Source organism: Homarus americanus, unplaced genomic scaffold (genome assembly GCF_018991925.1).
Source record: "Homarus americanus isolate GMGI-L3 unplaced genomic scaffold, GMGI_Hamer_2.0 scaffold36734, whole genome shotgun sequence".
In the NCBI taxonomy this organism is placed as follows: Eukaryota; Metazoa; Arthropoda; class Malacostraca; order Decapoda; family Nephropidae; genus Homarus; species Homarus americanus.
Window position 1 is genome coordinate 12128138 of NW_024733126.1, and position 18755 is coordinate 12146892.

Sequence of the window (18755 nt, forward strand, 5' to 3'; positions counted from 1 at the left end):
GTTAACCATATGTGTGTTGACAGTTTGGGGTTGACTGTTGGGGCCAGGCAGGAATATCCCATCTAATCTCTGTTGACAGTTACGTCTAGACAGAGGACTCCGTAAATAAACAGTCACCTTTGTAGCAACACCTAAGTTGATATATTCTCTCAGGTTGTGGGTGTGTCAAAATTCTTCAGGTCCCTGTTGTTGCTCTTTCCTACCATTTTCTCAAAGATCTCAGCTATGTTTCCCATTTTCAATGTTTGGTGTTCTCAGGAGCCATTTAATTGATAGGGGGTGATTCTGAACGAAAATCAGAGAGAGGGTGTTGCCCTTCCTTTCTTGGGAAAAAAAATACACATCAGATAATAATAATAGACAACGTTGTTAATTTACATATTCATTCCACATAGATTTTACCTAAACAAAACCCAAGCGTCTGAACTCCTAAGTTTAACGATCTTGGTTAAAAAAAAATCACTCTAAAGTAAATATACAATAAATATATAAATAATATTAATACATGTTACGAAATCACCAAGACAATAGTGAAACTTAATTACCAAGAAGAACGGAGACATATATACACACACCAACTGACACGAGTTGTCCCGGAAGCCGAACGAACCGTAAACAAACACAACATAAAGAAGCAGTATGAAGCGCTATGACACTCCTGATGTAAAATGGCCACGTCAAGAACACACGCACACACACACACACACACTCAAAGACATACGTACACACGAAAGGATTACGCTGTAGTTCCGTTCACTATAAGCTCTACGTACGAAATAGTTTGCATATTCTTTCAGATCATCAAACATGCAGATATCAAGAGAGAGAGAGAGAGAGAGAGAGAGAGAGAGAGAGAGAGAATAAAGATGCATTATCTCCATCATTACAGGTAGTTCATAATTAACTCTTACCTGAGGATGGATGGTGTGATGTTATCGAGGAAATACCTGACTTGTATTCATTCCAAGATTTTCATTATTATTTGTTTATTATAATTACAACTTTTATTTTTTTTTGTATTTTGTTTGTTATTTTCACATTAATTCACACACACACATATATATATATATACGTTATAGTCAGGCAAGCTGCTAGTTGGCCGATCGATAAAGGTGGGAGCTGATACTGGCCAGGTATGTGTGTGTGTGTATGTGTCTCATATTAACCTGGTGATACATCATTAGGTGGTCAAAGGTGAGATAATTATGTATCTTTATATAATGTATATGTATCTTATTTATCCCTTAGTGTGGGTATTTTAGTTGACAAACATACATAGAAAGTGATTTTTTGAAGGGTTGTGCGCGGTAAAAAAACACGCTTCCGGATTGGTGGTCCCTTACTACCCCGCAGATCACATTATCCCCCCTTACTCCCTCCCCCTCTCATCCCTTCCCACTTCCTCCTCCCCCTGAACCCCCAACCACCTACCCCTTCTCCCGCCTCCCCCCCCCACACACACACAGTCTCCCTTCCCCAATGGACTCCTCCCCTGCCTCACCCCCCTTTTGTCCCCCATCCCCCCTTTGCCTCACCCACTCTCGAAACCGATGACAACAGCTAAAATAACCGGTAAAATGAACGTTGTCTATGTCTTTGGACGCAGACGTTACGTTAACCCAATTTTTTTTCTTATTCAACATTAAACGTGTAAGTTCTTCGTCCACAATAAAAAGAAAAATTAAAGATTAAACACAAGAAATTCAACACAATGTGGCTTTTTTTTGTGAAATATTCAACAACAACACCGAATATCCGTTATATAGTGTTGTCGATTCAATTAACTGTTTTAATATCAACAGGAAACAGTACTCACGGTTGACCATTACTTATTCCACATCAATCAATCATCTTATGTTCAGGGAAAAGTAAATAACACCTGTTGTTCATTATTGTTAATATAACATTGAACACTTGTAATATGATAAATATACTAGTGTTAATTTAATATGTATAAACGTCTGTCTACAACGATCTTTTTAATTCAGAATAAATAAAGTTACAAATATATATTAAATGTATGTAGGAAATAAACTATACAGTGTTGTTAGTATACAGAAGAAATACTAATTGCAATGGTCACATTTCTATCAAACCCCAAATAAATTAACATTGACAAAGATTAATTTCCGTTGATCATACAAGTTAATCATACAACAGGATGATACATTACTCTGTATCGAATCTTTTTTGCATACTTTGTGAAAGATATACACATAGAATTCCTTCCCCTTCCCTCTCCTCAGAAATAAGGAATGAATAAATGGTAATAAATTCGAGAGAGAGAGAGAGAACAGAAGCTAATCCATCATTCATACAAAGTGTGTAATCATACCCAAGAGCATCACCTGGCCTGTAATTATAGATCTCAGTCACATCAATCATACCTCTTGACAAAATTATATACGATTGATCATACTACATCATACAGAAACGATAAGATGAATTACGGATGACGTAAGGTTGGTGGTGTATGTCTGCTACAGAGTAATACACATAGGTTCATACATCATACAGCCTAGGGCGAGGTTGTAATTATGTAGGAGTTTTTATTTTGTTTACGTGTTAAGTATAATCATAAAGCTTACCTTGATGTTGAAGACGAATAGGATTTGGTGAGGAGAGAGAGAGAGAGAGAGAATATATATATATATATATATATATATATATATATATATATATATATATATATATATATATAAAGATAAATTAATAATGCTTACTGGAGGAGTACAGTAAATATCTAGAAAATATATAGATTACTTTCCTCGTTAAAAAATCTTGAATATTTTATAAAACTTTGGGTTTCATTGGTCATTATTAACCCCAACAAGAAACACAACAGAGGCACAAATAATGATAAACTATTTTTTCCCCTTTACTGCACTTTGTATTATCTTCCCCTTTGGAATATGATGACTTTAATTCCCTGACTAAAGCGTAATTAGACTAATGGTAATAGGTCATTGTACTCAAAGATTTAAGATCTCGTACTCTCGTAATCAAGGCGTTAGGTTACTTGTGTTAATTAGCTGTTGTACTCAGGGGGTTAGAATCAAACTCATTGTGTTATATTAAATAATAATAGGTACTTCTTAACGTTATTCGTCTTATTTTTGTATTACCATCGACACGCAAATACAATAGTTTTTTTTTTAATGTCATCTAAATTTGCCTTGTCTGAAACGAAAGAAAATTATAAATAAAGTATACAAAGTTCGCCTCATTATAGTCAACAGCCTCAAACAAACAAAGTAATTTATATTCAGATCTTATCGAAAGTTACTCTATTGAATACCAATGCAACTGGCTCTGTTTATCACCCTGCCATATCGGACAACATATGATAGTTATATTCTGGTATACCGCAACTACAAACAACTTTGGGATATCAGTTCATACACAGAGTGAAATATGACCGACGCAGAATTTATCCTGGTAATTTAAAACACGCCATTTATCTAGAAAATTATTTAAATATACACACGAGGCCATTTTGCACGAGTCTGCTGCGCCATGTTTGACAGCGTTCCATATTGACACCTTAATCTGTCAAGTTGATGGTGACTGATAAGACCTTCCCCTGCAACGGATATATACTGTATATTGCATTGCAACTAGGAAGCCCGCCAGTACCCGACCCCTCGTACTTCCTCAGGTATAACTCTCGGCTATAATTACAAATATATTAAATCGCCAGATTATACCACACTGAAGTATGTTATAGATTAAGACTTCCAACAATTTATCAATTTATATAGTGATTTATACACACTATAAATATAACTACTATGTATATTTACCATTGTTTTTAGCCACAGTAACCACACATCATTGGAAAGTGAACCCAGCAGGTGGAGGTGGCTGTGTTACCGGCGGCGGTGGCGGCGGTAGTGGCGGCGGAGAGGGAAGGTGCCTGCATGCGTGGAAGTATCAGGACTTAATTTTATTTACAGCGCTTCATTTTTTTAGGTCCAAGCAAGCGGGGCCCCGGCGTGCCCGTCGCTGCCTCTGACACGGACTAATTCTGGACATTTCCGCAGACCGTTTCCACAAGATGCCTGCTAATAATCCTTGGCTCAGAGTGAAGGAGACGAATGGCATAATGAAAACTCAGATGTTGTAGCTCGTCCGTCTGCCTTATGTCCTGTCATTCCAAGGCGGGTTGGAATGCAATAAGGAACTCGAATCCCACTTCTGTAAGGTCGAGATTCGGTGAATTGTTATACGTATCGCGTATCCCTAAGAACTATTGGTTGTTAGCGCCGTCTTAAGTTCGGTCCGTCATACCACCACCTCGACGGTGCTTCTCCGACCGTCTTTTGTGAGTGAGTACGCAGGAGGGAGGAAGGGAGGGGGGAGGAGGGGGGAGCGGCCTCGGCCTCTGAGCGAGGTTATGGCTGCCTATTACAGACGTAATTATTAGCACCTCTGGAGAAAAAAAGACTTAGGTCTAACAAGGAGGTGGACGCGGGGAGGAGCTGTGAGCTCCCCCGAGCGTTTGTTTACAACACAGCAGTACAGTATGGTAATGAGGTGGTCTCACACTAATAATATATACATCGTCGGGACCTCTAAGCCAACACCTGCTCTTCCTTTATCTGTGTATGACCTCACCGCCCGGGAAAATAAATATATTATTGTCTTCCTACCAAAACTTATAATAATGGAAGATATATGTAACTTAAACGGTAGATGACGGGTCGACATTACAACTTTTTAATCACAGTTCAGTGGTCTATTTTACACATACGTTATATTGCCTCTTTAGTAATAAAACACACACACACACACACACATATATATATATATATATATATATATATGAATAAACAAGTACATACAATAATTTCGTCTATAAACAAATTTACAACGATTTTATTACAGAATAAGTTTCATAGAAAATAATGTGAAATATAGTAATGTCATACAAGTAATTATTTTATATATTACACAAATAAATTTACGTTATAGATTCAGAAAAATTGAAATTAAGGAAATATGACAAGGGGAAATAATAATAAGGAAAGAGGACTGGGAAGACAAAATACAAACAAAATAGACGAAGAATAAAATAAAGATAGTGATGAAGAATAAATAAGAAATGAAGGAATAAGATGTGTAAATCTTAGAAAAGGAAAGAAATTATAAATAAAAAAAAGTCAGGATGTTGGAAAGGAAGAACACGTAGATACAAAAGCTGAAAAAATGACATTACGAAAAATAAGAGAGACGATGAGTTATAATAAAATAATAGAAACAGGTAATAGGAAAATAATCAGTCAAGGAAAAAAAGAGTTTGTCTATTAGTTTACGTTAACAACAACTTAATGATGATCTATAGATGTAAAAAGGAAAGCTGTTAAAACATATGGAGTATATAATAGTATGTGTATATGTTTGAATATATGTATGTGTGTGTGTGTGAGAAAGTTTAATATATGTATGCGCATGACTGTGTGTATGTGTGTGTAATAAAAAATAATGTGTGTGTGTGTGTGTGTGTGTGAGTGTACATGGGTGTGATTGAGAACGGTTTATATGTGCGTGCATTTATGTGACCAAGTTATGCAGGTGGTGTGTGGCTCGTCCTCGGGGTTGGAGGAGGACTCGAAGGTTTATTGCTCTATAAAAAAACGGCCGAACCTATTGGTCATGGGAGGAGAAGAAGGAAAGGGAAAGTTGTGCAGGTTATTAAGACGAGGATGAGGAAACAGAAAGAAGGAGAAAGAGAGTAACTAAATAATAAAAAAATATAAAGCATACAAAAACAAAAAAGAAACATTGATAACATAGAAAAATAATTGTGGAGAAGAGAGATGATAATGATGATGGAAGTGATAAAACAGTGGAAGATATAAAGAATAAAATAAAAGAATAGTTTGGGCGGATATGAGAAATAACAGAATTGGGGAAGGAGAAAATCTTCATGTTGATAATAATGATGGCACATAGGAAGCAGAATATCAATATATAAACGAAGCAGTATATAGAATTCTGAGAAGTGGAATAAAAATGAAAAGAAAAAATGGAGAAGAGAGTATGGAAGAAAATATGAAAAACTAAAAGAAAACTTTAATTTTAAAACAATAATCTATCTTTAGTTATACAAAAGCGGCAATTTTTTTTATCATGTTAAGGGTTGTTAATGCGGTAAATTCAAAGTTTTTATGGAAATTTTTGCCCTTTATTTATGATAATTTTAAAGGGTTTTGAGGGTGTAAATATTTCTATAGATTTCGAAGTAAATATGTTGACTTTATGTGAACTGTAGAGTCGCACATGGTAATCATATTCAAGTGTTCATTCATTCAACACACTGTTCATATATGATTGTATTGTTTACATTATATATGGGTAATATAGGTTATATATATGTACCCGTAGGTTATATGTGTTTGTTTCTCTCTTGTTTATTTGGTCCCGAAAGATAATATTGATAATAATTGGGTTAGTTAATATGCACAGGAGTGTCCCTTGAGTATTAGCTGTCGAATTATTTGTTGTTGTTGTTGAAATATTAAATAGTTTTGTGATGATTTTTGTCAACCTGAATTTTAATGATTAAACTATATTGCAATTAAGTATGAATACAGTAATTGTATAGAATGAATTAGTAGTTGATAAACACAAAAGTATATATATATATATATATATATATATATATATATATATATATATATATATATATATATATATATATATATATATATATATATATATATATATATATATATATATAAAATTATACATGAAGAGAAATCTGAGAAGTAGCTGCTGTTAACTCGAACAAGTGTATGTGTGTCGTAACAGTGATACGTGACACCCGTTACGCGAGAGTGACGCCTGAGGCCAGGCCAGGCCAGGCCAGCCGTTACTGCTGTGTGACTGCCGCTCTTTGTGTCACACCCAACACGCCGTCACCACCACCAGGCAGCTCCTGCCACCAACACCACCGGTAGTGATTGCTACTTATTGTACGCTGTTACGTCTAATTCTGTCTCGAGTGAACAGCGATGCATAAATATACTTACCGTACAGTTACTACCCTGAAACAAATATCGCCAATAGGGTCTACTGACACTATCATATTGGCATTAAGTAAAAAATAGTAGGAGATAGAGATAAGTGTTTAATGTTTCATAGAAAATTAATTAACATAGCTCAAGTTCTGGTGTTTGTAATTGTTGTTTCTTTAGTAATAGAAAACTAAATAATTTCTTCTGTCACTGTGGTAATATGAGTCGGTTTTACCCCGTTCAGACGAGGTCATCTGTCATTATTATTATTATTATTATCATTATCATGACAGATGGTCTCAGCTTCGTTTATCTTCCTCGTTCATTTTACTTGTATAAAAGATAATATTGTTAATTTAAGTATAGATTTGCATCGTCGTTTTTAATATTAAGTTAACATTGTAAATGCTTAAGACGATTGAATGACAATCCATAAAAGTTGCTAAAACGGTTTTCATTCTTCTTATCTTCCATCATTCAAACTTTCTTATTCGCAGATGCAAGACGACCAAACTGCATCCCGTGAGATCACTCGCCATGATGGGTGGGATGAACGCCCTCCTCATGTGAACGTTAGGGTGCCACTTGGCACTGTGCCTGCTCGTGCAGACGATCCATCCATCACCATCTTAGCGACAGCCCTCCATCTCGCCCACCACCTGCTTAATATCAACACATACTGGACGCTCTCCACCCTCCTCCTGGGGGGTCCTGAGGCTATTACTAGCAAGGTGTCCGTATTAAGGTAGAATTATGCCTTATTTATATCTAATCATTATTATTATTATCACCTGCATTGATCGTAAACTTATCTCAATTTCACTACTGTATATCTGTATATATCATCATAAGTTTTATTAATCATCTACTGTATAACTGCCTATAGATATACACAACCAATACCAAATCAACCAACCACTGTTTCTCAATACGTATTTGACCCAAAATACCGTTTTAACTTAACATTAAAATAGGTGTCTTATAAATCGCAATACACTTAACTATCATTACCTGAAAAAAACAATTAAATAGACCCTCCTCGCATGTAAATAAAACTACGAGGATATAAAACAAAAATCGCAATGTACGCTTTAGTAGTGTGTGTGTGTGTGTGTGTGTGTGTGACGAAATAATATCATCTATGGTTTGATGGTGACAGAGAAGCTCCACGTGATCCATCTGTATAGGTTATGATCCACCAGAGCGTAAGATTACCTGTGTTCCCTCCCACCTTCCATACCCTTCCCCTCCCTCACATATTCTTACAAGTTTACAAGTGTTTACATGACACTTTCTTGCGCTTCTTTTTGTTTGCAGTTTTTGTTTCATGCATTTGAATAGTCTATAGTCTATAGTCTATAGTCTATACACTAGCGGTTAAGTTTTGGCAAACATTTTGAATATTAATTATATATGATTCGATATAAAATGATGAAAATTATTACCTCAATTTTAACAATAATACGGAAATATGATACCGAATTAATAATACTAATAAAAATAATAATAAAAATTATGAATAATGGATACAAATATTTAAAAAAAAGCTTAAAAGAAACAGATACAAAATACCAGAATTAATTCGTAAGAGGAACAAAGACAACAAAAAAATTGCTTAACCTTCAGTAAGACACACACAAACAGAATAAATTGCCTCAGAATTACACTAAAAGGTTTGAATGAGAATTACATTTAATCATCCGGGAAGAAGACAATTTATATGACAATTAGAGATAAAATATCCCGTCACCGTAGAGTAATTACATAGAGGAATAAAGAGAGAGAGAGAGAGATATACTAGGAGAACACCTGCTTGTAATAAGAGGCGTTCATTGACTACTGCAGAAACCTCTGTTGCACATATGTACATACCACGTGTTGGCTGCACACTTCTCTCATTCATTGGGACACAGCTCAATAACTCTCAAAGTTATTCTTACCAGCTAGAAGAAAAAATATAAAACCAACATGAGTTTTGCTACTTTAAGAAAATGTGAGATTACATGGAGCTAAAAAAAATCCTGTATTTAGTGAATGTGAAAACAATCCAGGTTATGTGATATTAATCCATGCTTGTCAGTATTAATGGAGGAGACAAGTGCAAAAAAACAAAAATAAATTATAAATCAACTTATTAGGTAACACAACTAAACAAAAACACAGTTATTAAAAAAGGAGCATGCTAATGTTATATGTTTTAATAATCAGTATTAATTAAACCAAATGACTTTTGGGGTTTTTATTCAATAATCATAAATGATCGAGAATTACAATATAAGGTAAGGGTTAAATTATATAAATATATGTTTATATATATATTAAAATAAGTAAATAAGCAAAATGCAATAATTTAAAATGCATCACACACACACGTGTTAGCAAATATCTGAAATGAAAAAAAAATAGCAAAGGCAATCAATGCAATCAGAATAAATATTAGTTTATCAAGAAAAAAGGGAATAATAAGAAGAAACTAATAAAAAAGTGAAAAATAGGATTAATTAGAACAAGAAGAAAATATCTCATTGATGGAGAAATACGAATAACAAACGATAAATTGCGATAATTCGTAATAATTCACGGTATATAGAGAAGCCTCACATCGACTTCTGTATCACCAATAGATTACGCAAGAGGTGGGTGGTGGTAATACTATTGTTTGTGTGGGGGTCCAGCTGTAATAATTTTGGAAATATCATTTGATTCCAATACAGCTGCCGTAGCGGTCTCTGGCGAGTGTCTGTGGGAGGAACGATTGTGTCGCGCAGTGTGTGTGTGTGTGTGTGTGTGTGTGTGTGTGTGTGTGTGTGATGGTAAATGATAGTAGTGATATAATTGATTGTGGTTACAATGTTAGCAGGAGTAGTAGCAACTGCAGTAGAGGTGGTAGTAGTGTACAAGTGATCGCGGGCCCTTCGTGCCCTTGTGAAAGTTTCAACGCTCGTGACAGCGTACAGCGAATGAGGGTGCGCCAAGTCCGTAGACTTGCACGGTTAATTAGGGTGCGCCAAGTCCGTAGACTTGCATCGTTTTCCATCGTAAATAAATTTGTTAATTAATGCCTTCCTAAAGACACCATCGACATGGGACCAGGTTTGTTCCACTCTACGATTTTGTTGCGATTTTTCCACCACGTTTGAGGAAAAACGATTGTGCCAGTCTGCCTGTCTGTATCTCCCTTCCCCTCCAGTTTTTCCTCATTTTCCTCTCTTCTTCCCCCTACAAACCCATCTGAGGGCCTGAAGGAATGACGAATCCGCGTTATTCTCTCAATAATACGACCGTTTGTGTTCCTAAATGAACCTACATCAGCCGAAGCCTCAACAAAGGCTCTGAGGCCTTCCGTTCTGATGAAGCTTCCACACAATTTATGGTAATATTTTTTCTGCCCTGACCTTGGTTATTTCTGTGCGACTGATAATAACAGTATCGATGGAGGGGGGCGGGGAGGGGGTTAGAGGAGGTAGAGACTGATTTCTGATTTAGTAGAGGGAAAGCAACTTACTTTTCTTATTGATGTGTGTGTGTGTGTGTGTGTGTGTGTCTGTGTGTGTGTGTGTGTGTGTGTGTGATTATGGAAAAATATGAATATTTTATCGAAAGAAGTATTGGTGGCTATAATAATAATAATAATAATAATAATAATAATAATAAAATAATAATAATAATAATAATAATCATAATAATAATAATAACTGTCAAATGAAGCGTCAAAGAAAAATTCAAATATATTAAAACTTTTTTCTCGATATTAACGATTTAAATTCACTAGGTTTAATCTTCATAGCCTTAAGTTAAATCTTCAATCAGACTCGAATCTCATCCACTGACCTAAATGAGTCAGCCGATGAACGATTCACACTGACTCAACCATCCCATCGGTGACTCGGGGGGAAGAGGACAATGACTCATAACAAACAGATGGTAACTCCTCATGTGTATTTCCCATCTGGTCTACGAGGGGACACACACAGACACACACACACACACTTCACCTTATGTCTTTCAAATCCGATTCATGAACACCCATCATTAAAACTATAACCTATTGCAAAATTATATGTGTATTTATACTTCACGACTCTCTCTCTCTCTCTCTCTCTTTCTCTCTCTCTCTCTCTCTCTCTCTCTCTTATCCAGCCGTATTGTGTGTCTATAATTTCCTTAAGCTCTCGTTTTAAATTAAATCTCTTCGGACGGTTCCCCTAACGAGGGTGACGCCTACCTGGTGATTATGACGTCCCTGGCTTCACTCTCTTTCCTTCCTTCCTCCTCCTTATACTCTTCCTACTTCTCCTTCTCCTCCTCTTCCTTCCCTTCCTCCTCCTCTACATCTCAGTACTCAATAGAAGGAATAGAAAAGGCTAGGAGAAGAATTGTAGATTTTCTTTTAATTAGAGAATAGAGTATGAGGCAAGAGGAAAGACGAAGGTAAAAACAGAGATTTTGTGAAGAAAAGTAAGAAAAATAGAGAGATAGAACGATAAAGACGTACAGAACAGTCTAGGAAAGAAAGGATAGGCCGTTGTGGGGGAACAGAGGAGAGTCATCATCTTTAGCTGGAGGAGGATGATAAACAGCAACAGCGATTTGGTTTTGCCCAAAAATTAAATGGGTCAGGACTTGGGTGTATCCCCAGCGAGAGAAGATAGAGAATAGGGTGCGGCGTCCCCCAGGGAGGGAGTAATGAGGGACGCAGGACGGGCGTGGACATCCCATCAGTGGACGCTTCTTATCAGCCTGGGGAGATAAGTCGGCGTGGCAGGGAACATCCCGGCTCGGACCTCCACGCTGATTAAAGGTCCACTCTGATCGTTTTTCCCCACGCCCGTGTTCTCTCAGATTAGACACCCACCGACTAATTGATCTTTGTTTTGTGGACCGTTCAATTATTTTATCGTCCACAATCACATTTTATCTAAACACTTGCCATGGGGAATGATTAAAAGATAATATATATATATATATATATATATATATATATATATATATATATATATATATATATATATATATATATATATATATATATATATATACAGCACTCTAGAAAAAATATTCTAAGAAAGCACAAATTCCACCAGTACCCCTTCATCACACACGACCTTGGTAAAACAGCTACTCTCTATAGGGAAAAACTTCATACAGGACCCACAAAAAGCCCTCCCGGAACCCCTGAAAGAGGCCGGCCGGTCCATCTAGGTGGAGTGTGGCCAGTGAGACGTAGAATAAAAACTGGCATTTGTTACCCAGGACAGCCAGCGACCACGTTAAATACTTTATGTTCCCTTAATTAATGACTCCTGAAGGCTATCATCGAGTAGCTGCCATCTCCCTGCCTGGTGATAGATGGTGCTCCTATAATTATAGTGAAGGACGCTGTCTATATAGGCCTCCCTGCCCTCCCTCTCACCACCCCCTCTGCTGTCTACCCCCTTTTCACTCCTTCCCCCTTCCCCTCCTTTTCCCCTCCTCTCTTCTGCTACCGTTACCTACCCTCTCTTTCCCTTTCCTCCTTCTCTTTCCTACCTACACCCCTCTTTCCCTCCTCTTTCCTTCCAACCCTCCCCTTCCCTCCCTCTTCTCTCCTCCTTTATCCTCATATTTACTGTTCTCCTTTCTCCCCCCCCTTCCCTTCGTTACTTTCCTAATTCTTTTTTCCCCTCGATACATTCCTATATTCTCCCCCCCTTCTCTCTCTCTCTCTCTCTCTCTCTCTCTCTCTCTCTCTCTCTCTCCATCCACCCATCTCCACACTGTACAGCATCAGTTAAAAGAATATGGCGTATCCTGTGAGAGACCTGAATTGAATGACCTGAATGTGTCACACTTATTACAGAAGTCGATGTGGAATAAGGCTATGAATTGCACATGTTTTGCAGGGGGGTAATATATGGTGTGTGTTGGCAAGTAGAGTTCTGAGAACTTAGTGTGAGGTATTGGTGTACTAAATTATATACAAATCTGATTTAAATAAATTGTGAAGAAAAAGTAATTAATTCTGATGCAAAACTGCAGTTATTATCATTATTATTATTATTATTATTATTATTATTATTATTATTATTATTATTATTATTATTATCATTATTATGTTTATTATTATTAAACAAATAGCGTGAAAACATGTATAAAACTCGTAGGAAATTCCAATTATATGAATTTTAATACAGTAATGTTAATAATAATAATAATAATAATAATAATAATAATAATAATAATAATAATAATAATAATAATAATAATAATAATAATAATAATAATAATAATAATAATAATATTAATAATAATAATAATAATAATAATAAAACGGAAACCAGCAAAAAAACATGCAATCGTTTAAAGAATTTAGGAGAATAGCAACACCTCGGGTGACACGTCATAAATTAACACGAAGGGATAGAATCAATGACATGAGTTACGAGTGGTTGTGGCTATGGCTGTGTTACGGTACGCTGGTCTCTAATGGTGCTGCGCCACTAAGCAACACTATGAATATGCTAATACTCTCCAGCCTTTGCAATCAATGCGAAATTAAAAGCCGGAACGGGCTATGGCGGCGGGTGAGTTAACATTGCAATGACCTCAATTTGGCACAGATTATAAATTTTACATACTGGGCTGGTAGTGATTTTTGCCATATGCTGCGCTAATTTCCTCGTCAGTGGTAGGAAATTAGTTATTTTTTGTTCTACTTTCCTCTTTGGCTGAATTGTTTATTATAATATTTTTTTTTTTGGGGGGGGGAGCAAAACATCAGGTTATTTGTCTCTATCGCTGAATTCAGTCATTGGAATTAATTAAGTAATTTTTACACGTAGTTATCAAAGTTCTTTAAAATAAATATTACCGTAGGGAAATGTTCTGATTTATTCCCATTAACAAGAACTTTTATTTTTACAATTATCCCTCCTCAAAATATGAAAAATTAATTATTATTATTATTATTATTATTATTATTATTATTAGTCTGGACTTCCGGTTCTTTTTATAAATTTTATCGCCAGTCATAATTCATAAGCAATATATCTACATCATGTTAAAGGCGTTCAATTAGGACAGTAGCATTCAGTAGGTCATTCACGTCCAGTAGGTCAGTAACATCTAGTAGGTCAGTAGCGTCCAGTAGCAGCCAAACATACCATCACCAACACATAAAACCAACGGACTCAACATAACTTTCCAGGGAGTGAGAATAAGTCACTTCTGGAAACCATTTCGTCGTGTCTGGTATCATCTGGAACCTCAACAATCCAGCCGACCAACAAGCGACAGCCACTGACAAAGGCCAGCCCCTGGACCCATTTTTTCCCCCCTTCCTCTATGGAGCGGCCACCTTCCTTAACCCTCCGGACAAAGCAGAGACATGCAAAGCCAAAAGTAGGAGTTGACCATTTACGGTTCCTACACCTCCCCCTCCTCCTCCCCCTTTAGCTTACTCCTACCGGACATTTTCTTTTCATTATTTCCTCGTGGTTTAGAACTGGTGAACTTGTTGTATTATCCTTGAAGGGGAAAAAGAAAGAAGGAGGATGACGATGAAGGAGGCAGAAGAGGAAATAGAGAGGATGTGGATGTGGAGGGAGAAGGGGAAGGAAGAGAATCAAGTTAAACATGAAGAAATGACTGGTTTACTTTTTTTAGACATTTGATTTGCATTATTTCCTCGAGATATAGAAATGGTGTAGTTGATGTTATCGTTTAAGGGGATAAGAGAGAACTTGAAGAGAGAGAGAGAGAAGAAGAGAAGAGAAAGAATAGGGTAAATGGGTAAGAACAAAAGAACAGTCGATTCCTATTGGCTTTAACTATATCTGGTATTTTTCTCACTACAAATGTTAAACCTTTGTTGTTGGTTTATATATATGAACTTGTTATATACAGTTATTTGAGGCGGGTGGGTGGGGGAAAATGAGAGACGGGAAGGAGGAGAGGAGACGAAAGAAGATGAAGATTATTAAGTGAAAGAGAGTAGAAATAGGGACATTTACTTTATATAGGCTGTATATATATCACATTAGTTATCTCTATGTATAAATTAAAAATTTCAAACTGGAGAAAAAGATAAAACTACACATCTAGGTTAAAATACTACCGAGAGATCCAGCTCCGTCTCTCTTTCCTCTATAAAATGAAAAGCAATAACAACAACAACGAATTGACTGACCACGGAAACTAAGCAGCTGGTGTTGGAAATTATGACCGTTCATACTGTTCAAACATGAACAAAAGGTTCAATTTGTTGTTCACCAATACACCCAGTTGCTTATCGACTGGGAGAAAAACCTGACAGGCAGGCAGAATTACCGTAACATATGCCACTAATGAAGGCTGTATGAAAGCCCATCAGATATTCGAATTGCAGCTTCGGTATGATTAAAGAGGTAATCTATCAGCTCACCAATAAATGAATGCACGTCACCTTCGCCTCTATGTGAAAAAAGTTTGAGAAAATTTACCCGAACGATATATATATATATATATATATATATATATATATATATATATATATATATATATATATATATATATATATATATATATATATATATATATATATATATATATATATATATATATATATATATACTGGCATACATAAATAATAAATACAAAAAAACTAACATTGTGTATATCTTAGTATTGTTGTGGCAATCTATTCGATTTATCAGTTGTAAGTAAATAATGTGTTCAGGAATATTTCTTAGACTCAGCAGAAGATTCACCTTTGCTCATCAATTGAAAATGATTTGCTGCAAAATATTGTTTATCTATGGTGAATTGGGATAAAATAATCGTACATACATATATTATGTATGTCTAAAACATATCTCTCTCTCTCTCTCTGTGTACATGTTGTTGAAAGGTAAATAAGCGTCGCCAATTCAATGTTAAAGAAATAGGGAAATAAAGTCCTATTTTACCCAAATGAGAAACCATTCTTCGAGGTCACTACCCTTTTCTCTCTCCCTTATTCTTTCTCACCTCCCCCCCCACCTTCTAGCCCTTTTCCCCATTCCCTCCTCCATCCTTTTATTCTTTCTCTCACTCTTTCTCTCTTTCTCGACCAGTGCGTGAGCCTATCTGTTGACAAATAACACCACTTTGTCAAAATCATGGTATTTGATTGCTTTTGAGCCTTATAATAGGATTGGAACGTTCCTCCTGCAAAAAAGGGGACCCACAATAAGGGGGAGGGTGGTGGGTGGTGGAATGGGGGATGGGGGATGGGGGATGGGGGGAGGTGCATTTATCCGTCCACAGTAACCAACGGACGATACAAACACCCCTTTACTATCTACCTCGTGTGTTGTGTTATGTATTGAGTCTTCGTCACTAGCTATAGCTCCTGTGACGTGGCATAAGGAGGGAAGCAGGAAATAGGAGATTAAAGAAATAGAAGGAGGAGGATGTGGAAAACAGAAGAAGTGAAAGGTGGATCATTGGTAAGCAGTAGATAAATGTGAATGTAGAGCAGCCTAGGAAGATGATGATGATGATGATGATGATGATGAAAAATATGTGAAAAGGTAAATTATATGAATCAAAGAGAAAAATATGATAAAAAATTAAGGAATAAGAACAAGAAAACGACAACCTGAATTAACATAAAATTAAGTCCAGGTATATAACGCCCGTAAAGAATATAAAGAATACTCTCTTTAGATATACACACGACAGCATATCCTAACCCTCCTCTCTTTCTTACACACACACACACACACACACACACATACCTTACTACCAGCACAAAGTACACACACTCGAAGCAACTCATCACCTCCTCCACCTAAACCTCCTCTTCCTCCTCCTCCCTCTCCTCCTCCTCTTCCATGTCCTCCTCCACCTCCCCCGCCGAGTCCCTAATCCCAAGCTGAGTTCATTCAGATGAGCTGAGGGAAAATTTAATTAAGTTCTGCCTTGCCCTCTCCCTCCTCTCCCATCCCCTACCCTTCCTCCCTCTCCCTAGAGCTTCTTCCGAACTCTCCTCTCATTCTGCCCCGCCTCACACACGGCATACCAAAGCAGGACTCCGGGCGGGGCCTTCAACTTGTGCCTCATGAAGATGGATGACGCCCCGGGCTTACTCTCAGCTGCTGTTTTAGCACGGCTTTATTTGTGTGTGTGGGAGGGGGGTTGGTGTGGGTGTGGGTGGTTGAGGGAGAGGAGGTGTGTGAGGATAGGGGTGTTTGTGCAATGTGGAGTGTGGGAGGATGGGTGTGGTGGATGGTGTGTGGGTTTAGAAAGGGGTGAGTGGGTGTGTGAGGCTATGGATGTGAGGGGGGAAGGGGTGTTTGCGTACGTGGGTGGGAGGTTGGGTGGGGTAATGGTGTATGAGTGTGGGTGTGTGTGGGACGGGGAGAGGAGTTCAATGGATGGAGGTGGGAGGGAGTAAGAAAAAGAATGATACAAGATTGCTCAAAAGACAACGAAGAAGGAGGAGGAGAAGGAGGACAGCAAGACAGAAAGGATAAAGAGATAAAATGGGATTAATCATCGGAACAGTTTAGATGGAAGAGGAGTGGATTATGTAAACAGTTTAATAAATCTTTCATGTCCCAGAACAAGAATAATGAATAATTTAGAGTACAAATTATTATTGAATCTTAGATAAATACATAAACATAAGCTGTGTTCATATTATTTGTAGAAGCAAGACAAAAAATGAAAAAGTAACAACGAAAACAAGAAACCAGGTAAATTACAATTTTTTTTTTTACGAAATGACTTCCTCAACCCCATGAATAAAAAATATAATTGTTACGTTACAAAAATAATATTCCTGTAATCATGAGGTAAAAGATAAGAGTTGAATCAGTTACAAAATAATGACAGTGGTGGACTTATACTGAATAAATGATATAAATGTATAATAATTTAACTCTTTGACACTTTACTAATTTACTCGCTGTAATAATTTGTTTTGTTTGTTTGTTTAGCAGCAGATCTACAGACCCCCAGTGACTAGTGATATAATGTTCACAGGTGACTTACCATTGGATGACATGCCTTCGCGTGAGGGAAAAATAGAGCGAATATCAATATAATGTTATGTTATGTAAAACCCAGAACCAAAACAAAATATTTGGTGTTACATATTACTGGTCATATATTATATATTATATTTCTAGAAGGTTTTATTTGTTTATTATAAAATATATAAATACATTGAAAAAAAAAACACCTGAATCACATCAAGACGAATAAGAAGCCATTGAAATAATATTATATAATAAAAAAAAAAAATATATATATATATCCGCTACGTCTAAGAGTCCATTTAAAATCCGCTCGTAAAATGTGTACTGAAGGATGATGTGTTGGAGATGTGCCATTCATCTTGGAATCCCGAGGCTCGTTTTTCATCGGCGTTCGTGGCGTGGGATCCAACGCGTCGAGCCGCTGTGATCCAAGGACATTAAACCGAGAGCCGGGGCCGTAATCCACGAACTGCCACACACACACACACACACACACACACACACACACACACACACACACACACACACACACAAACACACACACACACACACACACATACACAAACAGGAAGAGGTGCAGGAGGAGTAGGAAAGAAAGGGAGAATAGAGAGAAAGAGCAAAAATTGGTAAATAGATTGAATGAATGAGAGAGCACATACAGTATAGAGTGAAAGAGGGAGAGATGAAAAACTGGGTGTGAAGGCGACGAGGAGAACGAAGAGAGGAAGAGAAAAAATGGAAGGAAAAGTAAGAT

The 18755-nt window shown here is 36.8% G+C and overlaps 1 protein-coding gene across 3 annotated transcripts in view; it reads right to left on the bottom strand.

Moving 5' to 3' along the window:
- LOC121869358 (homeobox protein Hox-A5-like) overlaps positions 1 to 18755 on the bottom strand; it is a 56672-nt gene that overhangs the window by 22050 nt on the left and 15867 nt on the right. The window contains exon 2 of one of the 3 annotated variants that reach the window (XM_042370691.1): positions 18015 to 18029. The exons of the other annotated variants lie outside the window; for them this stretch is intronic. Within the exon in view, the coding sequence (XP_042226625.1) occupies positions 18015 to 18029 (15 nt within the window). The remainder of the gene's footprint in view (positions 1 to 18014; positions 18030 to 18755) is intronic. 3 annotated transcript variants of the gene reach the window in all.